The sequence below is a fragment of the Protopterus annectens genome, chromosome 16.part0 (assembly GCF_019279795.1).
Source record: "Protopterus annectens isolate FY-2018-M chromosome 16.part0, PAN1.0, whole genome shotgun sequence".
Taxonomy (NCBI): domain Eukaryota; kingdom Metazoa; phylum Chordata; order Ceratodontiformes; family Protopteridae; genus Protopterus; species Protopterus annectens.
Window position 1 is genome coordinate 101,147,218 of NC_056750.1, and position 19,756 is coordinate 101,166,973.

Sequence of the window (19,756 nt, forward strand, 5' to 3'; positions counted from 1 at the left end):
AACATATCTTTCCATTGCCTAATATTACAGTTTAATACTGTCATCCTTCCTAGAAGTACTACTAATTACCTTGACAAATCCTTATTTTTGATGAAACTGTTAACACTGAAATTCAAAAATGTGTCCCTACCAGTATTCCATACAATTTCCTTTCCCCATATTCCTGAAATCTTGCAGTTCCTTTACAAAGGCCTCACACCTAAGAAACATGTACCATTTTTGCTTACACCACTGTAGAGCAGCCAGTCTTCTCTCGGTATTTTACACTCAGTAAGAGTACAGAGGAATTCTTTCTTTCCCTGTTTGTATGTCTGCATTTCTTTGCTCTGTGGTTTTATGGTTTCCTTTTCCTTCCTTAATCTTCTTTCCACTGACATTGAATTACCATGTTTACCATCATTGTGTTCATCCTGCAATACTATTACTTTATTCATTTTCTTTAAAAGTTAACTCATGTCGGCCTTCATCTTCAGTTACCTCATTTCTAGAATTTTCTTCTGTGCCCTGTCCTCTTTTCCTATATATCAAAAGAACTGTTTTCTAACAACATTCTTTTTTCATATTCTCTTCTACAATGTTATCATGTTCTTCATTATGTATCTGTTGTACTTGCTCATTTTTTTCAACAATCACGCCATAAACTGCCTTTTTGTTTGCATATAATATATAACATTTCACAATTTTTGCCACATGCTTTGTCTGTAGACGTTAACATCATTTTACCTTTGTGTTTTAATTTATTAAACATGAATTTTCTCCACATTAAGCTCCTCTTTATATTTTACTGAGTCCCTCTTCTGTTTTGAGTGCTGGGATATTTACCATCATGTATGTATGATCTGTTACCATTTTTATGATTTTATAAAATAGATGGGATTATCCTCTACTGATCTTCAGATACATATTGTAATTGCTCTGTTGTAATCACTGTGCCTGACTTGTACTGTTAATAGCTTTTTCCTAACTTGTCTCTTACCATCCGTCACCTGTATTTTGTTTAACATGTTCTTCGTGTTTCACTGTTGCAGTCATTACATTTGGGTAATCTGCTGGCAGGTTGCCCTCAGTCGCCCTGATTAACAAAGTCTTGGGTTCTGCATTGGTTGCTGTCCCTTCTTCCATGACGTCAGGTCGTCAGGGGTATAAAACATGCAGCCAATGCCATTACATCAGTCTTTCTTGCCGCAAGGTGCCCGAAGCAGAAGCAGTTTGCAAGTGCCGGTCTGCCGACTCCTGAAATTTTCATTTTCGAGTTTCAGAACCGAAGTCTTCAACTAAAAAGCTAAGTACCCCATTGGTGAAACTTTTTCTTGCTCCTTACCAATGTCAGTAAAAGTTAATGATTGCATTACTTGTGGGAAGCAAATACCTCATAAGGATTGTCATTTGTACTGTATTCCTTGCCTAGGCCCTGACCACAATGTACCTTGCTGTCAGTTTTGTGCTAAATTTAATCAATGCACTATTAAATGTCTGTATATTTTTGCTTCTAAATATTTTGGCTCACGATTCAATTATTCAGCAGTGTCGTTGGTTAGCAATCTAACGGAATACCTACAAAAACGCAAAGAAAAAGACAGAGACAGGCCGTCGAGGTCCAAAATTGACGATGACGCTTCTCCTAAGCCAGTCGCCAGTTCGCTGGTACTCAGTGAGGCGCTTTTGCAGCCCCTGATACCCACTACTTCTGATTTGCAGGCCTCTACTGAGACCCATTCGGAGTCCGGTATGCCATGAGATGCTTCAATTATGGAACCCGCGGATGTCTCTACCTTAGTTGGGTCCGTAGCCACTGTGCAGGCACCGGCTTCTGAGAGTGCTTCCAGGCCTACAGATTTGTATAGTAGACCAATGCCATCTTCAAAACTAAGGCCAAAATCTAAATCTATGTCTAAAAACTGATGCCTGGGCCATGTGTGCAGGCCCCTATGCCTAAAAAACAAATGATCAAAATGTCTGAAGACTTAATTAACCAACCCCCGCCTTTTAAGAGGCCTAGGCATGACATTGGTTATGAATCTTCTGAACAGGATTCTATTTCTTCTGACTCTTCTAATGAACAGGATTTGTCTATACCTATTTATGAGGATTCAGATGCAGAAGATTCCATTCCTTCTGCTTCTCCCCTGAGGATTTTTATTTTAGGGAAACTTTACATACCTTAAGGGAACATTTCCACTGGGAAAGTCAGGATTTCTCTGAATCTAAAAAGAGACTTAGGGATTTTCTTCTTCTTCCTCAGCATAGGCCTTTGGCTATTCCTCGTGTTCTAGACATTGTTGATGATGTTTTTTCAGAATCTAGTATGGCTCCTGATTCTCTGCCTCTGGCTCCTTGTAAGCCAGACAGATACTACAGGGTTCCTGACTCCCACAAATTCCTTTTCAAAAATCCTACTGCAGATCCTGAAACCATTTCTCAGGGTCCCAAAGGCATTAAGGCCTCAACTGCTAAAAATTCCTACCCCTTCTGATAGAGATTCCAGGGCACTGGATAGATGGGGTAAGAAAGTTTACACTTCTGCAACCTTGGCAATCAGGGCTTTAAACTGTCAATTTCATATGCTTAAATATCAACAGCATATCATGGGACTGCGTAAACAGAAAATTATGTTAATTTCTGACTGTGTGGAAAATACAGATTTACAGGATTTATTGCATTCAGCTGAACAAGTTGGAAAACATACTTTGCAGTGTGGTTTTGATTCTTTGGAGGCCTCTTGCAGGGCTGCTGTAACTGGGTCTGTGCTAAGAAGGCATGCTTGGCTCAAAGAGCAAACTCTGCCTGATCATGTTAAAGCAAAATTGTTGGATGCTCCTTTACAACAGGACCATCTCTTTGGTAATATGGCTGAAGAAGTTTTAAAAAAGGTGGAAGATAAAGCTAAATCTATGCAAACTGTGAAAGATTTCTTACAAGTGTAACCTCCAAGATTTAGCAGGCACTGGCCTACTAAGAACTGATCCTTTCCAGTTCCTTCAAGAGCCACTCAAGCCAAACACAGACATTCCAAAGGCTCCAGGTTTCAGTCACAAGGGACTTTTAGATCAAAACAATGGGGTGCCTCCTCCACCTCCAAATCTGGAAACAACAAGGCACCTCCCTATGGTAAGCAGTCTCAATGACTTCCCTTTACATTTACCAAGCACTTACCTTTTAGCCGCCCCTTTGGGGGGAAAACTGGCACTTCATGCAAAAAACAGGCAACTTATAACCCAGGACAAATGGGTTTTAAATATAGTATCCCACGGATACAGATTTCATTTCCACACATTGCCAATCCCAAACGGATGGCCAGACCGGCCCCCAAATCAGTGGGCAGAGGCCCAGAAACAAGTACTGTCCCTCATGAACATGGGGGGTATTCAACCAGTGCCAGAAGAGGAAAAGGGACAAGGTTTCTATTCAAGACTTTTCCTGGTACCCAGAAAAGACAAATCATGGTGTCCCATTCTGGACTTATCTACTCTAAACACATTTCTAGACATTCCCGAATTCAAGATGCTGACTCTTCAACAGTTACTTCCTATGGTAGGCAAAGATGCCTGGTTGGTAACTCTAGACTTAAAAGAGGCTTACCTGTATATCCCAATCAGGAAATCTTGCAGAAGATACCTCCACTTCAAAGCAGGCTACTTGTATTACCAGTTCTCTGCACTGCCCTTTGGATTATCTACTGTGCCCAGGGTCTTCACAAAGTGCCTGGCTCCAGTAATTGCATTTTGCAGGCAAAGAAATATCCAAATATATCCATACCTGGATGATTAGCTAATTCAGGCAGAAAACAAGGACATTCTTCAAAAACATCTGGTGTTTGTAAAAAGGGTTCTAACTTGTCTAGGGTACACCATAAACGAAAAGAAATCACAACTGGTACCCTCTCAAAAAAATTACATTCCTGTGTGCAAGCTTGAATACAACTGCCCAGATGGCTTACCTTACACCAGAAAAGCAAATTCATTTGGTAACTTACTTCAGACAGGTGGCCACAAAAACCTTGCTATCTGCAAGACAAATTCTGCAAGCCTTGGGGTTCATGACCTCCTGCATTCTTCTAATTCCATATGCAAGACTGCATATGAGGAAACTTCAGTGGTACTTAAAAAGTTTATGGAGTCAACATTGTCACAGTCTGTAAACAATGATTCCTATCATACCTTGCCTGCAACTAGAGTTCCTATGGTGGACAGAGGCCTGCCACCAAAACAAGGGACTGCCATTCTCTCCACCCACTGCCACCCAAACCTTAACTACAGATGCATCAGACTATGCTTGGGGGTGCTCATCTGGCAGGGAAGTGCATTCAGGGCAAATGGAGCCCAAATCAAATGCACCTTCATATCAATCAAAAAGAGATGGTAGCTATACAGAATGCCCTGACAGCCTTCAAGGACTACTTTCATCCAGGACAATTAATGATAATGACAGACAGCACCACAGTTATGTGGTACATAAACAAGCAGGGATACACATTCCTACCCCCTGTGCAGACTAACCATGGCATTGTGGAACACGGCCTTGAGCTACCAGGTACAACTACAAGCTCAATTCCTGCCAGGAAAGCTGAATATTCTGGCAGATGAACTAAGCAGAAATCTCATGGACCCACACGAATGGAAACTGGAACCATGGATTTTCAACATGTTGACACGCAAATGGGGGAGTCCAGACATAGATCTTTTTGCCTCACCCCAGAACTATCATTTGGACAAATTCTGCACAAGAACTCATCACAAAAAAGCCTGGAAGGTGGATGCTCTATCATTCAGCTGGAAAAACCTGTCAGTCTATGCCTTTTCCCCTCTGCCTCTGCTCTCCAAAATTCTACTAAAAGTCAAACAGGACAAACCAAAAATGATTTTGATTGCTCCAGACTGGCCTCTCCAACACTGGTATCCACTCCTGCGCAATGTGTCACACCTTCCACCATGGCACCTGCCTCAAACACCTTACTTACTGTCTCAGCAGAACAACCAAATTCTGCACACTCAGCTCCAAACCTTGAATCTTGCAGAGTGGCTAATCACCTAAATTCACCCTTATCATCCCTCAGCAAACCTGTGATGGATGTCATTTTGGAGGCAAGAAGGCCTAATACTAGAAAATCTTATGCTGACAAATGGAAAAGATTCTGTGCCTGGAATCAATCACAAGGGATAAGCACAGCAGTGCCCAACATTCCTCAGATTTTGCAATACTTAACTGAGATGCTTCACAAGGGCCTGTTCTTTTCTTCCATAAAAATCCATGCCTCAGCCATTTCAGCTCATTACAACACAGAACCTCCTCTCTTCTCTCATCCTCTGCTAAAGCAATATCTCAGAGGGGCCAAAAACTTAAGACCACCCAGGAGAGCTCCAACCCCTGCCTGAGACCTCAGTTTTGTATTGGAAAAACTCCTTTCGAGCCAGCTCCTACTGCAGACTTAAAATTTCTCTCCTGGAAAACAGCTTTCCTTTTAGCAGTCACTTCAGCTAAAAGGATTTCTGAATTACAGGCTCTTATGGCAGTGGAGCCTTTCATTATTTTTCATGCAGAGAGGGTGTCTCTCAGGACCAATCCATCCTTCATGCTTAAGGTAGTATCCAGTGTGGCTCTTAATCAGACCATTCATTTGCCAACTTTCTTTCCCAATCCACAGATCAAAGGGGAACTGATTCTGCATTCATTGGATGTATGCAGACAACTTAGATTTTACTTAAACAGGACAAAATCTCTAAGAAAATCTGAATTACTGGTGGCATTTGCTGCAGGGGCAGAGGGAAAGGCTATTTCAAAGCAGACTGTTTCCAAATGGATAAGCCATTGTGTTCATTTCTGCTATATGCACCATGGTAAAACTATTCCCCAGAGGATCAGATCTCACTCCACCAGGGCTGCATCTACTTCTACAGCCTTTCTCAGAGGTGTTCTTACCAGCGACATTCTAGAAGCTGCTACCTGGAGCTCAGTTCATACGTTCACCAAACGTTACCATTTACCCTTCATGTCCTTCAAGGATGCATCTGCAGTCTTTACAAATGGGTTGTCCTGTCGTCAGGCAGCCCCTCGGTCGGCCGGATTCCAAAGTCTGGGTCTGGCTTCGGCTGGTGTCGCACTTCACCTGACGTCATTGCGGCAGTTATTCGGGTATAAAGGCATCAGCCGACGCCATTTTCCTCAGTCTTTCTTGCCGCGTGGCGCCCGAAGCAGAAGCTGTTCGCAAGTGCCGGTCGGTCAGATCCAGAGATTACTACTACCGAATACTACTTCGAAGACTTCTATAAAGCTAAGTACCCCGTTGGGGACTCTTTCTTGCCTCAGCCGATGTCAGAGAAAGTTAATAACTGTTTATCTTGTGGGAAACAAATACCTCATAAAGATTTCCACTCCTATTGCATACATTGTTTAGGCCCAGACCACGTAGCAGCTTGTCTAGCCTGTGCTTCTTTTAACCAACGGACGCTTAGACGTCGGTCGGACTTTGCTGAACAGATATTCGGCTCAGATTTTGCCTACATTATGCCGTCGGATCCTCCGACTACGCAAATTACCAAAAAACGCAAAGAAAAGGACCGACACTCGCGGTCCGCGGTTTCGGCTGAAACCGCGGTTAAGCAAACCACGAGTGTCTCGGTTTCGGCCGAAACCGAGCAAGCGGTTCTTTCTTCAGCCGATAACATGCCTTCTACCGAGGCCTCTTCTAACCTGGTAGAGACGGCTTCTGAAATCCAACCTTCTGTTGCGGTTTCACAGGATTTATCGGACAACACCACAGTTATGTGGTACATCAACAAACAGGGAGGCACACACTCATACCCTCTATGCCAGCTGGCACTGGACCTATGTGATGTGGCTCTGAGCTGCAACATTCAGTTACAGGCAATTTATGTACCAGGGAAGGAAAACATTCTAGCAGACATATTAAGCAGAACTACAACAGATGCCCACGAATGGATGCTGCATCCGGACATCTTCAAAACCATCACAAGAAAATGGGGATTACCACAAATAGACTTATTTGCATCCCCATTCAATCACCAGTTGAAGAAATTCTGCACAAGGACTTACCACCCACTTGCTTGGAAGGTGGACTCCCTATCCTTCAGTTGGAAAAGCCTGACAGCATACGCATTCCCACCACTTCCTTTGATGCACAAGGTGCTTCTCAAGATCAAAGAGGAACGTCCAAGGATCATTCTGATAGCCCCAAACTGGCCAAGACACCATTGGTATCCGCTGCTGAGGAGCATGTCCAGGGAACAAATATGGAAACTACCACTGATCCCATTACTGCTGACACAGAACAACTACAACATTCTGCATCCAAGCCTAAAAACTCTGCAGCTAACTGCCTGGAACATTACATGACAGAAATTAACCCAAATTTATCCCAAAGGGTTAAGGACATAATCCTGGAGGCTCGTAGACCTTCAACAAGAAAGAATTATGCAGCAAAATGGAAAAGATATCTCATCTGGAGTGCTGCAAAAGAGCAAGATGTGACACTGGTGAACATAGCCAACATCCTGGATTACTTGGCGGAGCTCTACCATACAGGCCTGTCCTACTCTTCCATCAAGATACATGCATCAGCTATTTCAGCAGAATACAGCTTGGATCCTCCTGTCTTCTCGCATCCTCTGCTCAGACAGTTTCTGAGAGGAATTAAAAATGTAAAACCTCCCAGGAAACCGCCATTGCCAGCATGGGACTTGAATTTTGTACTAGAAAAACTGACTCTTCCTCCTTTCGAACCAGCAGCAACAGCAGAATTACAATACTTATCCTGGAAGACTGCTTTCCTGCTAGCAATAACTTCAGCAAGAAGGGTCTCTGAACTGCAGGCATTAATGGCAGTGCAACCCTTCCTGATCTTCCATCAAGATAGAGTGTCCATGAGAACAAATCCTACATTTATGCCTAAGGTGGTATCCAGAGTTTCTTTAAATCAGGCTATCCACCTCCCTACATTCTTCCCCAACCCACAGAACAGGGGAGAAAGGCTCTTACATACCTTGGATGTACACAGGCAATTACGCTACTATCTGAACAGGACAAAAAACAATAGAAAGACTGACCAGCTTCTGGTAGCATATGCAGCAGGGAAGGAAGGAAAACCAATTTCTAAACAGACAATCTCCAAATGGATAGGAAATTGCATTAGATTTTGTTACTCCTACCATGGAAAGAAAACTCCAGAGAACATCAGGCCTCACTCCACAAGGGCTACAGCCACTACCACAGCTTTCTTACGAGGAGTGGCTACCAAGGACATTATAGAGGCTGCTACTTGGACCTCCGTGCATACATTTGCCAAGCATTATAACTTACCTCTATACTCTAGATCCCGTGCTGGTTTTGCCACTGCTGTTTTGCAAGGGATCCTAACTACACCATAATTTTTTCTCATTGCCTCCTCCCCTAGTTTAGCTATGGTATTCTACCCATTTGTAAAGACTGCAGATGCATCCTTGAAGGACATAGTACAGTTTTGTACCTACCATAAATGTAGATGTCCGAGAGGAATGCATCTGCAGTCAGGATTACCCACCCTCCTTCCCCTCTGAGGTACTCCTAGGGTATTTGCCAATCTTCAGCTAGCTTGGGGGGGATCTATTATGGTGTATTTGTTTGTATATATGTACATACATGCTTATTTTGTGTGTTTGCTCTCTACTATTTGGAAACTTTGGCATTTATCCAAATTTAGCCATCCAAGAGGGCACCTGGCATCTGGGGCAAGAAACACTGAGGAAAATGGCATCGCTAATGCCTTTATACCCGAATAACTGCCACAATGACGTCGGGTGAAGTGCGACACCAGCCGAAGCCAGACCCAGACTTTGGAATCTGGCCGACCGAGGGGCTGCCTGATGACAGGACAACCCATTTGTAAAGACTGCAGATGCATTCATCTCGGACATCTACATTTATGGTAGGTACAAAACTGTACTTTCTCTAAATCCAGAGCTGGCTTTGCCACTGCAGTCCTGCAGGGCCTTATAGCTGGTCCTAATGCTGTATAAATCCATCCTCCCAACCATAGCTTTGGGAATCTACCCAAATGTAATGACTTCAACAGTGAAACATGAAGAACATAGTACAGTTGTGTACACTTACCATGAATGTAGATGTTCGAGTGTATTCACTGTTGCAGTCCTGGTTACCCTCCCTCCAACCCCCTGTTTTTCTCTTACTTTACCTCTACTTTCCTTTACTATGCTTAAAAGCCTTTTTGATGTATTTGTTTTTGTTTGGAGGTATATTTTTGTGTTTTAAATTACTTTAATATTTGGCTCCCCATTTGGGGGGCACCTGACATCTGGGGAAGGAAAAACTCATGTAATGGCATTGGCTGCATGTTTTATACCCCTGATGACCTGACGTCATGGAAGAAGGGACAGCAACCGATGCAGGACCCAAGAAGTTGTTAATCAGGCCGACTGAGGGAAACCTGCCAGCAGATTACCCAAATGTAATGACTGCAACAGTGAATACACTCAAACATCTACATTTATGGTAAGTGTACACAACTGTACTTTCTTACAGCTGTCTTAGTTTGGCATGCGTTATTTGTCCTTCTGTATTATTATTACTGTTTTTTCTTCTCATTGACCTGACTCATAGATTTGTAGGTAAGTATTAGGTAGCTGCCCTTGCATGTTATTTTAAGCTTAGCCAATTTCCCTTTTTTGTTCTCCAAATAACCTATCTCATTTGGCTATAGACTGGCCTTACGTATCCCATGGTCAATAATTGTATGTTACCCCTGATTAGAATGACTGGAATAGTACCATAGATGATTTGAGGGGATCCATACATGGGATAAAGTATTTAGGAGCTGCGTCTGTCCATTATTAGTTCAGCGGACAGCTCTGGGGTACATTTTCTGTTTCCTACACATAGATCTAAGTTGCACCTGAAAACCAACCGAGATGAACTACAGAAGGAGACAGTTCTGGACACATTGCATGTGCTGAGAAAAAGCACTCTTGGGTAACATCAAACAATGAGGTGATACTAATTTCATGAGCTCTAATTGTACCCTGACTTAGGAATGGGCCATGTTATTAGAAACCCAAAACACTTGGAAAAATTAAAAGTAGGATATTAATGCATGCATGCAAAAAAAAAAAAAAATAGAGAGGCTTTTTTTTCTAGATAACAATAGAATCTCAATCCTCAATCTTTGGATTTGTTTGTTTACCCAGAATTTTGTGTTTTACTCTTCCAAATTACAAGTACAAGGCTAGCTACTCTTATAATGACAGGACCAATGAGTCGGGAGTAAGAATGACAGTTTGAAAAAAAATATCTCTGAACATGGAGAAATACAGTTGGCCACTGGGTTGTGTAATAGTGCTGCAAGGAAAAGGAAGACAGTCAGCAGTGGGAAGGGTAACAGAACCAGGAACAGCACTTCCCTAGGGGTAGGTGTTTGTAATCCACATATAGTTAGTTGTTTTGTTGGATGTATCAGATAAGAGGATAAAATGCCTAAATATAAGGCTGCATTGCATCAGGGAGAAGAACAGATGGAGAGCAAAGAGGGAAGGAGTAAAGGCAATGGAGGAAGGGCATCTGGCACGGAGGAAGGGCATCTGGCATGGAGGAAGGGCATCTGGCATGGCAGAAGGACAGAATTCATCATGTCTCTGTCCCATGGTGCAGACACCTGACTCAGTTCTAGTAAATATTTGTTTTTCCTATTCGTTTCAGCCAGTTAGACTCTGACAGCATAAAAATATGTAATTTGACAAGTAGATGTAGAAGATAACTTTCAGAGTTCCAGTATATATGGAGTTGCAAATGGAGCGGATTCCTATTTCTGAAGGGAAATGGACAGGTTTACACAGCTAGATACAATATGGATAGATTAGAAACAATTTAAAACAGGATATAGTGCTCAGGAATGTGCTGGGAACATGAATATGATAGAAAAGTAGGTATGTTTGACTCTGAAGGAGTGGTTCAGTACTCTATCAGTTCAATTTATTCTATTGTCTCAGGTGATTGCTGCATTTGTTTAACCCCAGTTGCAGCTGTGACACTAATGGTGACAGACAAGTACTGCATCTACCCCTGCTAACTAAAACAAGACTTCAACTGATAATGTATTCTTTTAATGATTTCTTTGCCACATTGTTCAGGTCATGCATTTAGCTGCGTATTGCTTGGTGAGGAACCATCAGAATTGTAGCACTGCCTTCTTGTTGTTTGCCTTTTTCCCTTTTGGTCTTTTAAGATAGTCTAGTTTAAAGTAATATTTCAGTAGTAGCCCATTCTGCCTTGCCCTTACAGGCACTCTCTCTCTCCTATAGCTCTTTCCTGACTTTGTCCTCTTTCAGGTGACCAAAACATTGCTGTCTTCTGCAGCTTCACTTTCTGGACAGTTACCCCCCCCCCCCCCAAGTAAGGAGGTGCACGTGCCCATCCTTGGTACCTGTGTTTGAGGAAGATCTGTTGCTTCCTGATGTTTCTAGCCATTTTCCTAAGGGTACCAGTTATAGTTCAGTTACCCGAGTAAGCCTCTATTCTACCTGAGCATGCACAGACTCATTGGCTCCTGCTTAAGCAGTAACACTGTAAACGTTGCTCCCCTCCCACTTCAATTCCCCAGCCTCCCCAGTTTCCTCTCATCTCACAAATGCACTCTATCTCATGTCCTCTTAAAGACACCTAAGCCAGAACTGTATATTTTGCTCTACATTCTGAGAGTTCCTCCTAGTGCTGAGTAGAGATGCAAGATAAAGTCTGATCTGTTTTAATGTTTGTTGCTTTCATGGCATCCGTCTTTCTATGAGTTTTTAATGCTCTGTTCTCTTTTCTGTGTCCTTCTGGTAATGTTACTTTTAACCTTAGTTGCTTTGTAGCTCTCTTTAATCAAGATTTTCACTGTGGCATCCTACATGTTCTCTTTTCCCTTTATTTTTGCATTATTTTTGCATTTTTATGGTAGCCTTTTATCTACTCTTAATTTAGCTGCAGCATAGCTTTTCATTTCATCAGGAGGATCTCCCTCTTTCGTGTCAGTCCAAGTTATTGTGTTTATCTGTTGTATCAGTCTCCTAAGACTCTAGGTCTAATACACTTTCTGTATTCCATTTCTCTCATATATATATGTTAATATAACTATTTCTGTTATATCTTATCTTTGATAATCTCTTCTTAGCTATTAGTGCCTCTTTCTCTCTTTGTTTTTCTACTGCTTTGTAATCCTAACTGGACTTTCAACCAATTCTCCTGATGAAATTTCTAAAATTTTGCTTTGTTGTAAATCTTTAGTAAAACTGTTCTGTTCTGTCTGTTGTATTATTTCCTGAATAGTTGGTGTTTCCACACTAAGCTCTTCAACTTATTTTTTATTTTGCTTTATTTTATTTTATTATGTTCTGTTTTTATTTCAGGGCTTGCCCAATTGTGTTTAGTAAAAAAAAAGAAAACTTTTAGGTGGAGGTCTGGGTAGAAAAGCTCCAAAATATTACGAACATTTCTAAAGAGACAGACAGTAACTGCATGAATGTACATTAAATAATGTACACTCGCAGTTATTTACAAAGTAGATTATATTGATATGAAATAAATGCAACTGTTACAGTATAAAATGTATTTATGCATTGGTAGATATTGAACATTGAGCATGAGGTGTGTTAGTCAGTTTGTCATATATATATATATATATAATAGTGCTTAGAAATTCAAAGAAGTGGAAGGGAGGTAAAGAACTTGGTAAGGCAAAAAACGTTAATGTTGCAGTTATGACATGGGGGTATAAAGCAGGTACATAGATAATTATAGATATATGGCTATCATAAGGTTATATTAGAAATGCAGATGTCTAGCGTAAGCAGAATCACAAAACTATGTATATGGCTGGGAGATGGTACTAAAACCTTTTGGGTACTGGTGAAGACTGGTTGTGGGCCGTGATTCTAAATGAAGAGAAATTTTTGATGATATGGCATACTGAAGATTACAGTGGCATCTATCCTGGAAATATACAGGAGCAGATCCATTGGTTTGATAGTTGAAGTTTTAGTATTACTTCAAATGAGTTTAAATTCTGAATGGATTTCAGCGATACTGGGATGTGGTTCCATAGTTTAGTTGCACTATTTGAATATAGAGTCTCACCTACAGTATTAGAGGATTTTGTTATAATGATTAGTGATTTTTCTGTTAGACCATAAATTTCTATTGTGGGAGTAATATTGCATTAAGTTAAGGGCTAGGCAGTTTTTTGGTTTATAGCAAAGTCTGTATATTGTAGGTAGATGAGAGAGAGCTAGGTGATATGGTAGTTTTAATCAGGTGAATTCTCTGAGGGCTAGGCAGTGGTGTGTTCTGTTGATTACTCCAAATTTGGCTATTGTATTATAACATTGCTCAAGCTTGGCCAGTTGTGAGATTTGAAGGTTAGTGAATATTGCTGCAGTTTAGATGAAGGATGACAGTATGACAGTAGAGGCTATGTCAGTGAGGTAGGTTTTTGCTCTGTATAATATACCTAGTTTTTGATGATTTTTTTTAATCATGTGAGATACATGGTGGTCAGTTTTTAACTGGACATTTATGATGACACCCAGTAATTTGTGTGGTTTACTTTGTTGGCAGAGATGATAGTTAATGCTGTTGTTCTGTGGGAGAGGGCAGTAATTTAATTTTTTATGGTTTAGTAGTAGTTGTGAATTATTTAGCCACACTTAAATAGAAAGGGATTGTTGTGCCAAGTCTTGGAGTTCAGAGAGAGATTTGGCAGAGCAAATTAAGGTCGAGTCACCAGTGTATTGAACTAGGGTATCATTTTTTGTAACAGCATAAAAGATCATTTATGAGCAAGTCAAAATGTACAGGGTCCTTGTCTAGATCCTTGTAAAACACCAGCAGCTACAGGCGAGAGAATGAAGAAGTCATTTTCCCATTTCGCTGCTTGTACTCTGTTTGAGAAGTAGTTATAAAACCATTGCAGGGTTTAACTGGCGAGTCCTAAGGATGAGCATTTATTTCTTGTGAGAAATAGTATTAAAAGCTTTTTATAAGTCTAAGAAGATGATGGAGACTAGGGTTCCAGCATTTCCAGGGGTGTTGACAGTATTATAAAAATTCAGGAAAGCAGTAGTTTTGCTGTGATGAGGATGGAAACTGTGTTGGGTTGAAGACCGAAGCAGGTTCTCTATTAAGGAATTGAGAAGTTGCATATGGATACATTTTTGTAATATTTTTGATAGGGGTGATAAGAAGGCAATTTGCTTAGAATTTGAAAGATCTGTATGTATATTCCACCCTTGTGCAGTGGAATAACGAATTATTTTTTCCATAACGAGGGGACTTTATTTTCAGATATCAATCAATTTTTCAGAAACTAAACTAGATATACAGTAGGCCTCAGCCACTGTTTTAAGATATTTGCCAAGTAGACTGTCACAGGCAGTTGTGTACTACGCTTTAATTTTTTTGAGGTATTTATGATGGTATCTGTGGGAACTGATTGTTAGGAGAAATGTTGAAGGAGGTTATCTGATTGAGTAGGGACATCAGTAGCTTGATTAATCACCTGTTTTAGTAATGAGTGTATAATCTCTTTAAAGTGGATATTGAACTCATTGGCTGTGGCTTCATTTTATTTCTGTGTGTTTGGTGTTGGCCGTGTAGCTTGTCCTGGATTTGAGTTTATTGACAGAGGCCCAAAACAGTTTTGGATTATTAACATGTATGTTTCATTGGTTCAGTATTAGGCTTTCTTATCTTTGGTGATAAGTTGCTTTATTAGTTTTCTTAGTTGTCTCTATACTACTAAAATGGAACCTGTTTTACTTTTTTTCCAGACCTTCTATGATTTGTCTCTTTACTTCATGAGTTTAATTCTTAAGGATAGTCATGTGGCAGAGTTGGCTTTGACTATTTTTTTCTGAGGGTGGCTAATATTGTAGAAGACCCAGGAAGACTTTATTGAACTCACAGACAACATCATCTGTGGGGAGAGTCTGTAGTGATGCCCAGTTAAGGAGATGTGTTTATTAATCAAAGTGTCTTCATGAAAACTCTCTAAGTTTTCTTACCAGGCTGTAATGATGTGTTTTGGCTTGTTGATTTGGTGTAGAATTATGTGATGTCTTATGCTGTCTGACAGAGTTCCATGGAATGAGATTTTATTTGGAGAAGATGTTAAGATCCTGCTGAGGGTTGATTATCTGGCTATGACTTTGTTGTATCTAGTTGGTGTGGTTATAATTTGGGTAAACTTGAACAGATGTATATTATTGGCTGGATTTTCCACTCTGTGTTAACATCACCCAATACTATGGTTTCATGAAAGATTTTTGAAGAGGCCCAGCACAGAATATCTTCCTGTATTTTAGCATTGTTAACTAGGGGTATATATATATATATATATATATATATATATATATATATATATATATATATATATATATATATATTTATATATATATATATATATATATATATATATATATACACACTGATGATTGTCATTGTCTTTAGAGTATTTTGTCTGTGACATGTGACATCAATAGGACTTGGTGGGACAGATTTGTGTCCCAGAAACTCCCCCTTTTGAGGCATAGACTCTCTCTCCACATAAAGCAGAGTACCTCATTAAACCTTTTTAAGCACAACCTGGATAACTGGATTGGGAACAGAAAATGCACCTTTGGGATTCCACCTGTGTCCCTGCTGGACAGTGGCGTAGGGTGTTGACTTGTTGGAACATGGGCTAAATTCTTGGCTAGGCTTGTAAGGGCCTCAGGGCCAATAGCCTAGTAACTTCCTATGATCCCATGAGAGTGTACTGCTATCCATGCATGCACTTCAGGGAGTATATTACAAATATTTTGTAAATTGGTGTAGTATACATGACGTTTACATACAGTTTGTTTTTGCTTTTCCATATCACTGCACAGTTTACTTTTTTAATGCATTCCAGTTTTATTGCTTTCTTTGTAAGAATTTTCCCCATCCAGATGGGTTTGTCTGTATATATCTTCAGATATCTTTCAAGCTACAGTGGTCATATCCATTGCTACGGCTTTATTTTCTGCAAAAATAGAGCACCATATCTGATCTCCTTTTCTTTCCTGATTCTGCGTTGCTTCTTTATGAAATTTGCTCACACCTGTTTTTCTTTTTTTTTTTTTTTTTTTCTTGTATCACTTCCTCCATTGCATCTTTTCATCTTATAGGTGATCTGGTTTATTTATTTATTTGTTTATTTATTGTATAGTTTTTGTTCTGTTTTGGTCTGCTTAGTAAATTATTTTCAGTTTTTATCTGTCGCTTTTGACAGTTTTTTTTGTGTATGTGTTTTTCATTCCATTGACTTCTTGCTATTCTTGTATATCCCCTGTTTGGAAATTCTGGATTTATTGCATAAAATAAACACTAGATCATCTCTTCTCTTTGACTTCTGCCTCCTATATCACTTTGCTGACCATTTTTTTGCTTGATTTTTTAACACTGTTATTTTCTTCTGTCCTAGAGGACCATACACACGATGTCCTTGCCCGATGGTAGGAGTGTTTTTGTCTTCAGAGGGTTTTGCACTCTCTCTCTCTATCTCTGTCCACTCCCATGACCAGTGCTTTTGCCAGGAATTGACACTTTTCTATCTTAAGAACTGTGCACCCAATTTTCTTTAAAAATCATATACAAGTGAGTTGGATGTTGCTGATATTATAGGGAAATTGTAACTTCAGAGCACAAAAAAGGCAGAACAGAGAAATTCTGTATAGGAAGTATTCCACGGAAATATTTTCATTAATAACTAACATAATGACTGAAAATTCAGGTTTTTAAATTTATTTCAGTTCAACATTGTGAAAGCAGTGTTAAATAATTTGCCCAAATAACACTATATGTTATTTTTGCAGATACCTGGAAAAATATCTAAGGACATTTTTGATATCTGCGGAGCAGTTTTTCATGACTGGACATCAAGTTATATATTATGTCTTTGCTGACGATATTGCTAATGTTCCTCATATTGAGCTTCCTCAAGGCCGCTTCCTGAGGGTTAGTGAAATAAAGGAAGAAAAAAGATGGCAAGACAACAGTATGAAACGCATGCTTATCATTGGGCAAATGATAAAAAGTCACGCTATGTATGAAGTCGACTACATATTCTGCATGGATGTCGACCAGGTTTTTAAAGATTCTTTTGGAGTAGAAACACTAGGTAAACGGGTTGCTCAGATTCAAGCGTGGTTTTACAAAGCAGATAAAAGTAAATTTACTTATGAAAGAAGGCCAATTTCTGCTGCTTACATTGCCGAAGACGAAGGAGATTTTTACTACCATGCTGCTGTGTTTGGCGGGACACCATCAAATGTTTTCGATCTGGTGACTGCATGCTATGAAGGTATTGAAAAGGATAAAAAGAACAACGTAGAAGCAGTATGGCACGATGAAAGTCATTTGAATCGATACCTTTTAAATCACAAACCAACACTGCTGCTCTCTCCTGAGTACTGCTGGGATGAAGTGATCGGTCCAAGTAAAGAAATTAGGACAGTACGTATAGCATGGGCTCCAAAACAGTATGACATAATCCGAAATAGTAATGAATAACTTTCTGAAATCAGACTTGAGTTTAAACTATGATTCAGAGTGTGAGCTGAAGCAGTGTAGACTCCTGAGCTGATGTTTGTATCAGCAGATTTTCCTGCATACTGCCATGTAGAACATGGTGTGTTTTGCATGAAGCAGACTCTTCTGTTTGTTTCAAGATTCATGTTACTGCTTACAGCTAATATAATACTGCTTGCTTTTTCAAGTCAAATGTACAGTTTTGACTTTTTTCACAGCCTTTCATTTCACAGCTTTGAAGTCTAGAAACATTATTGAAAATAAAATCGAGTGGTATCCCATTATGGTCAATCATCAAAGATACTTAGCCTTTAAATTCCAGATGGGATCATGAACGTATGACAGTTCCATTAGCATTTGCTTACTGATTTTTTGCTGAAAGGGAGATACTATACTGCTCATTGACTGCTTATTTAAACTGTAGGTTCTGATATGCATTTAATGTTGTATTCCAGCTGTTGGCTAAAACATGGAGAACATAAGGGACAGGATCACATTATCTCAAATGAATTCTTCACTTCATTTACTGAGCAGGCTCTCTACCTTGACATTCCTGACATTCAGTGATTGATATCTGTGTTTACATATTGTCAGTTGTTATTATGATGCCATAAAGGAAGTATTTTGTAAAAACTGTGGGCACCAGTTCAGAAATAACGTTATGTGCTATTTCTGCCAGAAAAAAAAAAACTATGATAGTTGAATTATTTGGCCTTGGATTTGAGTGGACTAGGTGCTGACCACTAGGACTGCTCATATATTGCGTGTTCTTAAAGTTACAAAAACATCCTTCGCTGTCAGATCAATACAAGTGATGTAATACTAAACATGCAAAGCCATAACCCTTCCTGCCTTTTCAAAAGCTTCCCAAAGTTCAGCTTTGACAGTAATGAAAATTTCTCATACTGCAGAATCACTGAATACAGTAAAAAAGCAATGACTTTCAGCTTTTTTGTGGTTAGGGGTTGCCACAGTGGATCACCAGTCCGCAGATTTTATTGGCAGTGGTGTTTTTACTGTGTCGAGTTGCCAGCCTAGCCCCCAATCTTCATAGAAGGACACACATACACACACACCCCTACCTGCATGTCTTTAAAACTCATTTGACCACAGGGAAGACATGCATACTCCGCATAGAAGGTGCTCCAATGGAGAATTGAACTGGAGAGCTTCTTGCTGAGAGGCGACAATGCTAACTGCTGCACCGCTGCTGCCAGAATCACTGGATACAGTACACTTCTAAATTGTTTTAATTTGAGTAAAGACTTTTTAGTGATAAAAATGAACCCAGTTTTACTCATCAGAGGTGGTCCCACTGTGCTAAAAATTAAATAAATGAAAATGCCCATCTGAAGGTTTCTGTTACTGTCTGTGCCTTATGCCTTGTAAATAATGCCAAATAACTGGATTATTAATGTTAATGCTGTGTTTAACAGTATTAGTATCCTGATATTTTAAGCTGTTGTATACACATCATGTTCACAAGACATCAATGGAGTCTTTACCCTATTGGGTAAATGTGAGCTTAGCTGTTTTACTTAGACAAAATACCCGAGGCCAGATTTGGTAACATACAATGTTTAGGATGGGTGACATTGTAGAAATGTAATATGGATATTTAGCTGCTTCGACCCTAGACTGCATATAATCATTGGCAGATATGGTCAGAACATACCATTTGTTAGGAACACCACATTCTTTACTTGTAACATTCCAGTTTCTTCCAACTTTGTAACTATTCCCACACTGATCCCTGTTTGAAAATGTCTGCACAGTGTAGTGATGATGACATAGTTGCAAACATGATTCCTTTCTAGACATTTTATTTTCTTTGAGAAATCTAATCAGAAACTCCTTCGATGTAATAGTAGCATGCAATAACCTTCAGGCTTATGCAACCTGGTAGCTCCCTGGTTTGAGATTCTGGCTGACCAGCTCAAGTGTCCAATTCTCTCCTGTGGTCTTATACATTGAATTTGCATATTCTCCCAATATCTGTATGAGTCTGCATCAGGTATTCCAGTTTTCATTCACATCATAAAAACATATTACTTGATTGACTACCATGAGCTTTCTCCATAGGCAGCAAGTATCTTACTTGTCTCGTCCAAAAAAGTCCCAGAAGGGCAAGTTCAACTTACCAGTTGACAAAAATCAAAGCATAATAAGG

The 19,756-nt window shown here is 39.8% G+C and overlaps 1 protein-coding gene across 1 annotated transcript in view; it reads left to right on the plus strand.

Moving 5' to 3' along the window:
* The window catches only part of LOC122790997 (N-acetyllactosaminide alpha-1,3-galactosyltransferase-like), a 311,933-nt gene extending 293,377 nt beyond the window's left edge, over positions 1–18,556 (plus strand). The window contains exon 7 of the mRNA XM_044058738.1: positions 16,872–18,556. Coding sequence (XP_043914673.1) covers positions 16,872–17,568 — 697 coding nt within the window. The 3' untranslated portion in view covers positions 17,569–18,556. The remainder of the gene's footprint in view (positions 1–16,871) is intronic.
* The last annotated feature ends 1,200 nt before the right edge of the window (positions 18,557–19,756 follow it).